The sequence below is a fragment of the Puntigrus tetrazona genome, chromosome 6 (genome assembly GCF_018831695.1).
Source record: "Puntigrus tetrazona isolate hp1 chromosome 6, ASM1883169v1, whole genome shotgun sequence".
NCBI lineage: Eukaryota > Metazoa > Chordata > Actinopteri > Cypriniformes > Cyprinidae > Puntigrus > Puntigrus tetrazona.
Genome location: NC_056704.1, coordinates 25717336 through 25731017, shown reverse-complemented (window position 1 = coordinate 25731017; position 13682 = coordinate 25717336). Strand labels below are relative to the sequence as shown.

At 36.9% G+C, this 13682-nt stretch overlaps 1 protein-coding gene across 1 annotated transcript; it reads left to right on the top strand.

Annotated features, from left to right (window-relative positions):
* The first annotated feature begins 315 nt into the window (after positions 1–315).
* fam83c (family with sequence similarity 83 member C) lies at positions 316–12766 on the top strand. The gene is made up of 5 exons (XM_043242127.1): positions 316–492; positions 4769–5524; positions 6124–6291; positions 6647–6771; positions 9624–12766. The coding sequence occupies exons 2-5, from the start codon at positions 5021–5023 to the stop codon at positions 10552–10554; spliced, it is 1728 nt and encodes a 575-aa protein (XP_043098062.1). The 5' UTR covers positions 316–492; positions 4769–5020; the 3' UTR covers positions 10555–12766.
* Positions 12767–13682: the final 916 nt, after the last annotated feature.

The following is a 13682-nucleotide window of genomic DNA, read 5'->3' as shown; positions in this document are numbered from 1 at the left end:
TTTTTTTTTTTAGAACATTTTATTTAAAACATTTTGTATATTATTTTATAACCCCAAAATGTATTTTTTTCCCAATTCATTTGACGTCATATGTGGCTTCAGTATGTTGCATGATGACTTTCAAAGTGTGGAAGAGAAAGCTATACCACGGTATCTCCCCGTTGCGTCCCGCTTTCAATGGTCTGCCTGTATTTTTGTTTTCGTTTGTTCACCTGATAATGGAGGTTATTTCTGTGGTTGAGCAAGACTTCTGTTTTTGGCCGGGGTGTCTTTGAAGGTTATCTGCAGAGATAAAGCGCTCACAGTCAACAGTCGCAGGACGACGCGCTTCACTGACGCTCTTCCTCTGATGACCTTTCCCAGTTCAACTCATGAAGGACCTTTGAATCTGCTTTATGGTGGATCACTCGCAGCTCTTGAAGTAATGAACGGTTACTTCTCTGAAACAAAGGTCTCACTGGGCGAAAACCGCTTGCCTCAGTGATGCTTGTGGTAAGTGGTAGACATGGGCAGCTTACTAATATTTAACATGACTTACAATCCAGCAGTAGAATTATACATGGTCATGAAGAATTTCTGGTTTAGTCTATCTTATAGTAATGCGTAGTCCTAAATATTGAGAATTATTTTTTGCCAAGAATGCGTTAAATTGACCAAAAGATTAAAAAAATATATCATTATACCTTTTCAGCATTCATAATAATAAGAAATGTTTCAAATCAGCACATTAGGATGATTTGTGAAGGATCGTGTGGCACTGAAGGCTGCAGTAATGATGCTGAAAATTCAGCAGTGACTTCACATAAATAAAATGCATTTTAAAATATATTAACATAGAAAACATCTATTTCAAACGGTAAAAATATTTACTGTTTTTGCAGCATTTTTAATTATATAAAGGGAGCCTTGGTGAGCAGAAGAGACCTCTTTCATATCTGAACTTGGTTGTCAAAAGAAGCATAATGGGAAACCTAATGTTCTCCTCAGACCTGTATTATGAGGCCGTGATCCTGCTGAAACAAGTGAGGCTTGCTCTTGCTGAGGGCGGTTTAACTGCCTTGTGACATTACAGCCTCGGCGGTGAGATTTCAACATCAACATGACGAGTGTAATCAGAACTTTACCTTTCATAATGGATTAGATCAAATTTAGACCTTAAACAAAAAGAATGTCACCGGCAGATTGAATGTGATAGCGTTATAAAACCAATACTGATATTGTGTGATAGTGCTATATAAACAATATTTGTGAAAAAAAAAGTTTATAATGTAAACATATAGAAGTTGAACCAAGTAAGATAAAAGTTTAAATATCAAATTTAATTAATTGATTAAATGTAATTTGTTCAACTGTCTTTACTAGGCTAATTAAAATGAAAATGAACTGAAAATGTGATGTTTGTCTGTGAACCATTCCATCACAGTGTGGTTAACAGTGTTCTGGGTGGTTGCTAGGGTGTTGCTAAGGGGTTCTGGGTGGTTGTTAGGGTGCTGCCTTGTGGTTGCCAAGGAGTTCTGGGTAGTTGCTAGGGTGTTGCTAAGGGGTTCTGGGTGGTTGTTAGGGTGCTGCCTTGTGGTTGCCAAGGGGTTCTGGGTAGTTGCTAGGGTGTTGCTAAGGGGTTCTGGGTGGTTGTTAGGGTGCTGCCTTGTGGTTGCCAAGGGGGTTCTGGGTAGTTGCTAGGGTGTTGCAAAGGGGTTCTGGGTGGTTGTTAGGGTGCTGCCTTGTGGTTGCCAAGGGGTTCTGGGTGGTTGCTAGGGTTTTTAAAACCAACCTAACTCTAAATATAGGCAGTAATAGTATGCTTGATCAAATTGTAAGTTTAAGCTGATATAGTTGACTGCAGACTTCTGCTGAATGTAATGAAAACTCTCTATGGATGGATCGGTTTTCCTGTTGACACAGTTGAAGGCTTTATCATGTGAAATACACATGAGTACCTGGACAAACTGGCTTTGTCAGTTCTCAAGAGGTGATGCGGTTATCGCTGCTCATATTAGCATGTAATGTGTTCGTTTCTCAATGAAGTGATGAAAGTGTAGTATTTCATTTTCGGTAAAAGATACGGCTATAAATAAAGTGATAGTGATTAGTGCTAGCAGGAAGTAGTCCTGCCAGTAACGATAATAATCGTTATATAAACATTTTGCTGTCTTATGTTGGTATGCTGTCGACTTCCACAGTAACATACCATGAGTTTTACAAAAAAAACACAAACTGAACAGGATCTGAACCTCCAGGCCAAACCAACAACTTTCGCGATGCCAATAAATCTCAATTATTGGATGAAAAACAAGATATTTTTACATATGTATTAGTGCTGGGCAACATTTATTATAAAGACACACACATACTGTATATACTTAGAAAGTATTTACATGTATATATTAGATTCATGTCATTTTTATATATAAAGATATTTAATATGTAATCATATATGTGTGTGTGTAATGTTTTTGAAAGAAAACAATATTTGATCTGAAATACAGTAAATATTATTGGCAAATATTATCACAATTAAAAATAACAGTTAAATTCAATGCATTGTTGAATTTTCAGCATCTTTACTAAGTGTTACATGACACTTCACTTCTGATTTGCTGCTTGAGGAACATTTATGATAATTATCAAAGCTGAAAATGGTTGAGGTGCCGTTACACATTGTTTTCCGATTTCCCGAAGACTGTGAAGTTTAAAAAAACCCCCAGCATTTATTTTGTAATATTGTATATATCCGTCACTTTGCGCCAGTTTAAAGCTTCTCTGCCGGATAAAAGCGGGACAGGAGCTAAAGCTAAATGCTGAACAAATTCGAATTCATTTACTTTTCACTATAAACATTTTGCATTGCATTAGGAAAGCTCTCGCAAAGCCGTCCCATGGTTCTGGATCCGATTGTTTAACTCTCAAAAGGGCAATGCTCGCCCGTCTTCATGAACACGTCTCTTGTTGTATTCATGAAAAATTCAAATTTTGCCCTTCATCATCAAAGCATGCAGTGTACTTTCACCACTACAGTAAAACTATTATTCAGAGCTCTCTGCGACTTACACAATGAGTATAGCAATCAAAAGCGATTCATCAGATGACATTTTTAGTGCTATATACATTTAGTCCCCAATTAAATTCACTGTTTCATATTTGCATGCATTTTACACAGGCTTAAAAAGTGGAGGAAGAGCTGTACATTTGCTCGAAGGTTCTCTGCAACTATAACAACTTCAGCTGAGAGTTTAAAATATCCTTCCAGCACTTTGAACAAAGAAAATGCTGTTTGACTGTTGGCTTGCGTCTGTTTCCCTTTTGCCGGATGTCATGGAAAAGTTATGATTCACACAGCCGTCCGAGCCTCGGGGTGGCTGCTACCTTCGAAAGACAGGAAGACCCAAAAATATCTCACTGCTGGACAATAGAGAGCGTAAAAAAACAACAACGGTTGTCATTTAGAAGAGAGTTGAGAAACATAATACAACGCGGTCCTGACGTTGGCTCTGAAGCTGTTGCACGGCTAGGTCCTGCATAGACCGGCCCTTGGTTCATGTCTGCTTACTGTGCTGTTTTTGGTTCCGTGATCGTCTTCACACATGACTCATGGAAATGAACAAATGACATCCTCTTTATTTACCATTCAAATAAGGCAGACGCGCTTCACAGAAGCAGAACCACCATACAGAGAGATCACACGATTTGTCCTGAACTCCAGTTAAATTAAAGAACTAGTATGTGACTCAATAGTCGGTTACTCACCACGCAATAAAACGTATTATTACTTATTGTCTACTTTTTTCCAAAGAACTTTTTATTGACTTTGGCCAAGCTATTGATAAACGATCTGCAGTAATAAAATCTACCGTATCTGTCTTTGTGACTTAACATTTTTATCCCTTGCAAAGCGTGATGGCCGCCAAGTTGAGTACACTAGATTGTTTGTCTGTTGACACAATTGTTTGAAGCACAGCTTCCTCTGCTGGGTTTTGTGTGGCAAGCCTTGTTAACATTTATTTAATCCCAAGACAGTCTGCTTTATCTTAAAATGCGTGTACTTTTATATAAGAATAATAATATTTGTTGAATATTATTGTCGATATTTGCTCACTATTTAAAATAGGCAGTAGTAATATATTTAATTTTATTTTGTTTTATAGTTTTATGTTATTTTTAGTAACATAATAACATTCATAATAACAATAATTGTTTTTTATAATAATGTTATTATTGTGTACAACACTAATATTTAATAATTCTGATGTTTTTTATTCGTTTTAGCTTTTATTGTTATTTAATATGCAAAACATGTTTATAGTTTTTTCCCACTAATTATACATTTAATTATATTGTAGTTATTTTCTTTTGCTTTACATTTTTATTTTATCATGATACAAATGATAGTTATTGTTGCTGCTGGTTATAATAATGTTTGTTCATTATTTGCAATATGTTTAATTATTAAACATTAATAATAATAATAATATTCATTTAATTATGTTGTTATTTCGTGCTGCATTCATTTGTTTAATTTTATTTATAATAATATGTATAATAATTAGTACTTTCAATTATAATAATGTTAATAATATCAGTGTTAATATGATATTTATTTAATTATTTCCTCGTTTTGTGCTGCGTACAATCTTTTATTGTATTTATAATAACAAGTTTAGCATAATAATTAGCATTCTCAATTACAATCGTGTCAGTAACATTAGTGTTTATGTATCATACGCTTTATAAATAGATGTTTTCTTGTTTATGTTAACGCTGCCTGCCGTAGGGTTCTTGTCACGTGACGCCAGAGGGGGCGGAGCCGCCGGATGAACAGGGCAGGTGAGCGCGCGCAGGTGGAGCGCAGCGTTGAGTTTCCCAGCAGCTCACAACAATACTCGGAGAGGCCTCTGGGAATAACGCACTCCAACTACCATGACACAAAACAAGGTCAGCTCCGGAGTACACCCGCTTTAATAACCGAACGCTTGCTCGAGCCTTTGCGAAACTCAGATTACTTGGACGAGCGTCAGTCGTGGAGATGATCAGCTCGGAGGTTTTGCGTCCGACGCCGAACCCTGCGCGCAAAGCGCTCGGAAAGCTCGCCAACAGGCTGGAGGAGGTGAAGAACCCCTGGAGACAAGGATCGACGCTCGAGTTCAGCCACAACGAAACCGCTCGGCTCGCCACCGACGCGCTCCTGGAGCACGGGGAGAAGGAGTACAAAAAGGTCTTGCACGACGAACGGGAAGTGAACTTTCTGTCCTCGCTGGAAATACGCTACATCGCCGAGAATGTGGCCAAAAGCGGCGTGGAGGACAGCGGAACCAATGGGGTGGACTTGGAGGAAGGCGACACGGTGTCCGAGCTCACTTCGGGCACTTACTTCCCCATGATGTCCGACGAGGAGCCGCCGCTGTTGGAGCTGGGCTGGCCAGAGTCTTCCAGCAGATTCGGACCCACGGAGGCGCAGATACACTTCCAGAGGGACAAGTCGCAAAATGTCAAAGACCTCATTCGGTCGCTTATCAGTAAAGCCAAGAAGGTAAGAACAGCGCTCGCGTGTAGAAAGAATTGCGCAAAGCGTTGGACTAGTGCAATTTACAAATAAGTTTTCCACGAAACGCGCTTTTCTGCGGCGGCTTTGTGTGACGTCACGCGTAAACAAGATACATTTTTAATATCTTTCGGGCAGGTTCAACTTTAACCTTCGCGCGCCACAAAAATGATATAATGGACCCTTAAAAGCGTGTTTTGCCACGCGTAAGCCTGTGCAAATGTTTTTTTTTAATCAAAACAAGACTTTTCGAACGAAACTTTGCACAAAAGTCGTTTTTTTCAAATGCGCGCCCAGTTAAGTGAAGCCACTGCAAAATTTCATTTAAGTCACACTTAAGTCATTTTTTAAATGTCTAAATGCTTTGCTGTTGCTAAATTCAGTTGAGATCACTCTTGGAGAATCTGAATGTTTCTTTATAATTATGCATGCATAACATTTGAAATATACGTTAAACTTTACAAGCATCTAAATTGCTTTATAATTATCACGAAATGATCAGCTGAAAGCAATAAAGTCATTAGTGACGAATGTTTATAGTGTGTGGTTTATTTGAATGCACCTCCTGTTTTTTTTTTGCACCACAGGTTATCGCCGTCGTCATGGATATTTTTACAGATGTCGACTTGTTCTGTGATCTAATGGAGGCCTCCAACAAGCGCCGGGTCCCGGTCTATATTCTGCTGGACGAGAAGAATCTCAGCTATTTTTTGAACATGTGCTCAGAACTGGATATCCAGAATTCACACTTGAGTGTAAGTCAGATGGTGGCGCTTTCATAAAACTGGTGCGGTCCAGCTCACGACTCCTTATCCTTGCACATAATAAGTCTTAAGAAAGCGTTCAATACGATGGGTGTTCTCAGACGTGTGTATGAACGCATCCGTCATTCAACAGCAAAACATAAGCGTTATGTAAGTTTCCTTAAATAAGTCTGTTAGGTCATTTGCATCGAAAGAAAATGTCAAGATGAATGCGTTTTTGTCAAAACAGAATAAAAACCCGTTTTGTTGCTAATGTTAGTATTTGTGTACCAGTCCCAGAGCTCAGATTCTGATTGCGTTCAGAATATACGGTTAATTAACATTTATTTGTGTTGCTTTGTTTCAGAATATGCGGATAAGAAGTGTGTGCGGAGACACGTATTGCACCAAAAGTGGGAAAAAATTCACAGGCCAGGTTCAAGAAAAATTCATGATCATTGACTGTGAGGAAGTCATAGCTGGATCATATAGGTATGTTAATTGTTTGTGCGTTGTGTCATTTAGTTTTAAAAAAACTTATGCAATCATAATTTTGTTTTACAAAAATAGCATAATTACTGGAAGTTACGTTTGCTACTGTAAATCTCAGTAATTTAACTAGATCCTTTAAATGAAGGTGCTTCAAGAACTATTTTGCTTAAATGATGATCATGTTTTACCACAGTGTTAAAATTGTTGACTGGTTTACGAAATCTATAAAGAGCTGATTTGATAAAAGCTATTTGAATTAACAGTAAAAAAATCTTTAATATTCACAGGCAGTGCCAGAACACTTTTTTTAAAATATAAAATAAATATTTAAAAAGTAAAATATCATATTTTTAGTGTTTATTTATTTATTTTTTCTTTCATTTGGAGGTGCTTTTTATTTAATTTTTAAATAATTTACTAAAAAATAAGTTTTAGATGCAGTTCAATTTTAATGCTTTATTTTTAATTTCCAGTTCAAGCAATTCTACACAGTTTGAAAATCTGGTGATTTACTAAATTCAAAATGCAGGAAAAACATATCGTTAGGAATAGGGCAAAAAAATTGTATTAAAATGAAGGAATTTTTAATTTTTATTTACATTGAGTGCTTTAACCATAAACGTACTTCAGTTATTTGCTAAGAACAAATTTCCACATGTTTTTTTTTTCCATTTCAGCTTTATTTCAAGCAGAAAAAGTTTTTTAGAAGTTTTCATTAACCCAGACATGCCGCACCTGCTAACTGGTATGTTTGTGTAGCAAGTCACGGCACGTTTTTTTTTTCCGAAGGCAACTACGCTAGAAGCAACGCTCATTTTGAGTTGCTTTAAATTATTCCCGTTGAAAAAGCCCATCAGTCCAGGCTTATCTCACGCCGCTCGTATCACTCTGTATTATGTAAAGCATTTTAGCGCATGGCAGGCTTTGGCAGGAAGACGACGGGACATGCACCTCATGCGCTCCAGCAGACATCTGTAGACTTGAGCAGCTTAGCAATGAAAACCTGATGATTCTGCATTTCTCATGCCTTAGCGTTAGCCTCAGCACTAGACTCGGTGCTGTCAGCTATCAAGCCTCAGTGGCTAATTTGATGGATTTCTTTAGTTAAACTGATGAGTTATGCAGACACTGTTGATTTTTTTATTTTTTTTATGCTTGTTTAGACCCGACCAACGTTCTCAGTCTTGGGAATGAGTTGTCTTGTTGTTTCAGGGTTAGTGCGGCCCACGGATAAATTCATGCATGTCCGCTCACACTATTGGGTGAGGCCACTCATGTTTTAAAGGCTTTGCCCGCTTCAACAGGGAGTTTTGTTTGACTAGAAGTCCATACAGTTCAAAGGGACATTGATTGCAAACGTATTACTCACAATTTTAGTTTCTGTTTTTAGATCTTTTTCATCAGGAAGGAAATGATTAACTGAGATTGATGCATGCTGAGATACAGTTCTCTCTTTTCTTCTCTTCTTGCCCCATTAAGCCTGACACGGTAGCTAAGTTTTTTTGAATGAAAGCATTTATTGAAATTTTAGATAGAATTGTAAAAGTTTAATGTTGTGCGTCGTAGTTGATAAAGAAAATATATTGAAGAGGAAAAAACACCTTCACATAAAACTGAGCTTGTGATGTAACTCTTTTATATCAGTGTAGCAGACTACTCCATATAAATGTATGTCTCAATAAGATGATATTTAATGCTCTGCGCTTTCATAACATTTAGTGCAATGCAGTGATGATTGAGAGAGAAACTAATAAACATGCGTGTGGATAATCAAGTAAATCAAAAATATAAAATGCATTTGTTTACTTAAAGAAAGAAAAGAAAACAAATTGTTCGATTTCACAGGTTGTGAAAATTTTAAAGATTTTTATAATGGTACTAAAATGATTTTAAAGAAGTATAAACTATCAATCAGGCAACGGGAGGCATGCAGTATATTGTGTACAACAGGGTTTTCAGCAAGGTTTCGAACATGTTGTTCACTTACAAGCCCTACAAATGAATTTATCAAATATGTCATTGTAGACTTTATAAGTTGAAAAAATATTATCAATTGAATTTATTTTAAACTAAGTGGTTGCAATCAATTGGTTTTATTTGCATTTCAATGAACTAAATGTGTTCATTTATATGTAGCTAAAATAAGTTGCTTGCAACCACTTGCAAATGCAGTAGAATATTATTTTTCAGGTTAACCTACAAACCGGAAAAGGCAGTGATGATCAAACGTAAAGCTTATCACATGCTCTTTTACTTCAATATTATGCAAGACATTTGAGTAATGCCATAAACAGATGGTTAGCTTGAACTTAGTTAAACACTTGTTAGCATAAGTCACCTGAACCGTCCATAAACCACTGGCAGGACAGAATCTTTGAACCTCATTTATGAAACACGAAGACCTGTTGGTTTACAGAAACTAAGCAACGGTTTATGTAAAAATGGTTTACAGAAACTTATTCTGCTCATGTTTTGTGAACGAATCCATGTCTGTTGAGATGACATTTAAAGTCTGTTTTATATGTCAATTTGTCTGTAAATTGTCTTTTTTTTCAAGAAGAACGTTAGGTTATACTTCAAAATGAAGTAAAACAGAATAAAGCTCTGTGCAACAATGCAATGATTAATGCAAGAATGACTTTATAGTCAATTATACACAAGCTTATTCTGCTCTTATTTCATGAATGAATCCATTTTTACCGATATGACATTTTAGTCTGTTTTGCATGTCCATTTTTTTTAAAGATGGAATATTTTTAGAATCATATCTTCTTGTAAATAGCGCAAATTTTGTATTAAAAGGCGTTGGTTATGCATTAAAAGTGACGTGTTCTCTCTCTCCTTCCCTCTAGTTTTACATGGCTTTCAGGCATGGTTCACAGCAACATGCTGATGCACTTCTCCGGACACGTTACGGACTGCTTCGATCGCGAGTTCCGCTGCATGTATGCAGACTCCCAAATAATAGACCGCTTCTACAATCCAGACGAAGAAGGGCTGCCCAGTTACTCTTACCACATGCCTGTACCAAACTTTGGCTTGGACTTTCTAGCAGACTACAGCCGGGAGCGAGTGTATTCAGAGCACTCCAGTAGCCAATCCAGCGGCAGCGTTTCCAGCATCAAAGCAGCTCCTCCAGGCATGAAAACTATTAAAGTCACGGCAGACAAGAAGAACCCCGAAAACTCTCAAAAGCCTCCTGACAGGAAGGTCGTCACAAGTCCAGTGCTTCAGAAGCCTCACATCAGAAGAGGCTCTCCGAATGGGAGCCAGGCAGTGGAGCGTCCTTCTTTAGGTCCAAACGCTGGCGTGGAATGGTCCAAAATAGGAGCGAGCGATTACCTACGCTCAAACCTTCCCAGTCAGACTTCCAAAATCCAAACTTTAGGTCTCTACAGTTCTCCGTCGCCGGCTCAACAGTCTCCAGCCGACAACAAGACCACCTCCAAATATCGACTTCCCACCCCGTTCATCAGTAAGTTCACTGATTTGTTCAGCTCGAAGGAAAAGGACTCCCACTTGTTCCAGAAGGTTCCTACTCATTCTTCTCCGTTTGGCGGGCCAGATCTTTCTCAGAACGAACCGGAGAGTAAGCAAGGTCCTCCTCCTCCAGGACCCATGCCAACAGACCGGATGGGCCCGGACAAAGGGATACTTCGGCGCGATGAGAAACGCATGACGTTGGGACACAGCAAATTGGACCTCGTCAACCAGTACAACAAGTTAAACAAATCCAAACAGGTATACAGTCGCTTTGAGCTAAAGAACAACATACCTCAGTAACTCCGGACCGGGCTGAGCATTCTTGTACATAGCTGTTATTGTGCAAAGGGATGACTGTTTTCTTGGAGTGCGATTGTTGCTCTTTTTTTTTTTTTTTTTCTACACAAAAGACAGAAACATCATCCAGGGTTTGTTTATTTGTAATAAAAACAAAATGCTTAGTACTAATGCTGCCTGCAAGTTCTTCTGGGACAATCATATTTACAACATTATGGCTTCACAAACAGGCTTAGACTAAGCCAGGTCATAGTTCAATTAGGACATTTAAGTAATTTTATAAACATACTTTTTATAAACATTATAAATTGTGCATCTTGAGACAAAACAAAGGCACTGATATATTTTAAGTTTCTTTCAGTTGCAACAGCCCAGACTTACGTTTTAGTCTAGGACTAGGCCTAAGCCTTGTCTGTGAAACTGGGGGAATATGCTCAAGCGATTTTGATCGAGATGCATTTTTTTGTAGTTAAATAGTAAATTAATTACTCATTCATACAAGTGCACTAATTATAATAATTTATTTTATTCATAACATGCCCACCTGTATTAAGCGTTTTTTATATATAATATTGTCTTAATGTTAATTATCAGTATTTTCTTTTTCCTCGAAAAAAATTGTAGTTCGGTTTCACAGGTGTCTGTTGGGTTATAAAACCAATACATTTATTGGATTTTGTACAAAAAACTATTATACATTACATTTATTTGACAAGCGACCCATCATAACATACAGTACATAAAATATTTTTTATCAGCTTTTCCTTAAAACCTTTCCGAACAACAGTTTCCAATACCTATAACATATCATTTTTTTTTTTAAAGTTGCATTGCTCTAAATCCAAAAAGCCTGTGATCGAATAATATCCCACATTTCCCTGCTGGTATTTGTTGTGGCTCATGTTGCAAATATGGTCATTCTTGCATGGTTTGAAGGCAGCTTTAGTACTTCGTACCGGTAAATGATACGTTCAGTAATGTGTAAAACCTAGTGTACATACAAACCATTCCTTCATGGGGCATTTTTGTACTTTTGATGTGTTGTTTTTTTCCTGTCCACCACTTTAGCTGGCAAAACAGATGGTGTTGATTTAAACGTAGCCACTCTGTCTGCCGCTGAGTATTACCCTTGGATAGCATGATTGAGGAGGTTACGCGTATAGTCTTCCAAACGTTCTCACGTGTTCGTACTAAAATGTGATTCTCGTGTCACTGAAGACATGCATTTAGAGACTCTAAGATGCACTTTGGGTAACACTGCAATTAGCTGCTTAACTATAAAGTACTGTATTAATTCAGTGAGGCCTAGACTTGCTGCATCTCGCGGTGGACTACGATGCAATAGAAGCTAATTGCAAACCATTATTTTCACGATTATTATTTTTATTAAACAGCTTTTTTTTTTATGTACCAGTGCTAATGAAGCGAGTTCGGGTGTAGAAGCGCACGCCGAATGCTAATTGGCATTTGATGGATTTGTTGTCTCTTTATATGCATGTTTGACTTGACTTGACTGCAGATCTGTAGGTAATTTCTACTGCATACGTAATCTAGAAGCTTTTAGGAGATACTGTGAATAGGTGAGCTTAAAAAGAAGTTTGAGGTTTCCTTGTAGGACTGATTCAGAATCACCTTCGTTCACCAAATACCTTCAAAAAAGTGGCTGAGAAACCGGAGAACTAGAGTAAAGGTACAGCAGATCAGGTTTTACCTTTTCATATCAACGTCAACATAAATATCTGCTAGACAGGAGCAGATCCTTTTACGGTTCAATTATTTAAAATGTCCGAACATGATTACAGATTACTGGTAAAGTGCTAACATTTGTTACACAAGCCAATAACACCTGCTGAACACCTCTTGAAAGGCCTTGAACATACTAGTGCTTTACTAGTAACCCAGTTAGTGCCTATAATAGTTATTCGTTCTAAACATCTATTGTTTTTGCTCACCGTTGTGTGTTGGTAGCGCGCTTTTGCCTTCCGGTGACTTGCTTTTTATTATTTTTCGTTTGCTTTTGTATGTACATACGAAAATCAGACATTATAAAATGTGATCTATTAGCTTAAATGTTTCGGGAGTTTTAGATGTGTAACATACTTTTACAATGGCGGATCTTTACATGTCATGTTTTACATGGGACTTGCCGAACTTTTCCAACAGTGTTACCAAAGACTACCATACATCAATAAAGTTTATGTTTCTGTTTTACAAAGCAGAGTTTGTAATGTGTAAAATGTTAAAGTAGGTTTTGGGGAGTTGCTGATTAAAAATAGCAACGTTACTAACATTTCGGTCATGGCGAGTAATGTGGATGAGGAGACCTGATTCATTTCGGTAAATTGTTTGGACATGACATTTTTCTTCAATGAATTATAATTCCTATGCTTTTAGTCATTATTGTTTACAAACTGTTTATTTTACTGGTGCTTTTTTGCGAAAAATTAATGTTTAGTTAAGTAGTTGTTTATAAATGTTTTTATTAGAAGCATGTAAATTTCAGTTTTAAGTGCGATGCTATCATCCTACATGACACCCTTATTTTTTATTGGCAGAAAAACTGTTTTTCTAAAAGTATATGGTGCCTAAATATAGATTTTATGTAGCTTACTATTTATGTTCGTACTTAAATATCTAACTAATTTCACAAAGGGTTGCTTTGCTATAAATGTAAACACTTAATGATTTAAAATGGGGGGAAAAATTGCATGTTAGTATTAATATATATACTATTTTACAGTATGCTGTCTTGTAAACAAAAAATAATTTTCACTTTAAAAAATATTAGTAAATTTCACAAGTGATTGCAAATAAATGGCAAGTAAAACATTGAATCAAACCATTAATAAAGCCATTTATTTGAATTATTCTAATAATAAATAGTATTTGTATATTTAAAGAACCTATAGCGCTTTAGGATAGAAACCAGTTCTCACTATTAACAAGTTGCTTATTATTATGCACAATACTAGTTTATTAGCTGTTTATTAGTGTTATTAAGCCCATGCTAAAGGCTTATTCTGCATGACACAGATCCTACCTCACACCTAAACTGAGAATTGTTCCCCAAATGAAAGTGTGACCAGAAAATAATTTTTTTGTGTGTAGCTCGACAATCGTCAGTTTCAAAG

Bases quoted from the DNA above. Each gene is read 5' to 3' on its own strand.
- fam83c (XM_043242127.1), top strand. From the start codon at position 5,021: ATGATCAGCTCGGAGGTTTTGCGTCCGACGCCGAACCCTGCGCGCAAA. The intron at 5,525-6,123 runs GTAAGAACAGCG...TTTGCACCACAG, and splicing joins TTATCAGTAAAGCCAAGAAG to GTTATCGCCGTCGTCATGGA. The intron at 6,292-6,646 runs GTAAGTCAGATG...GCTTTGTTTCAG, and splicing joins TCCAGAATTCACACTTGAGT to AATATGCGGATAAGAAGTGT.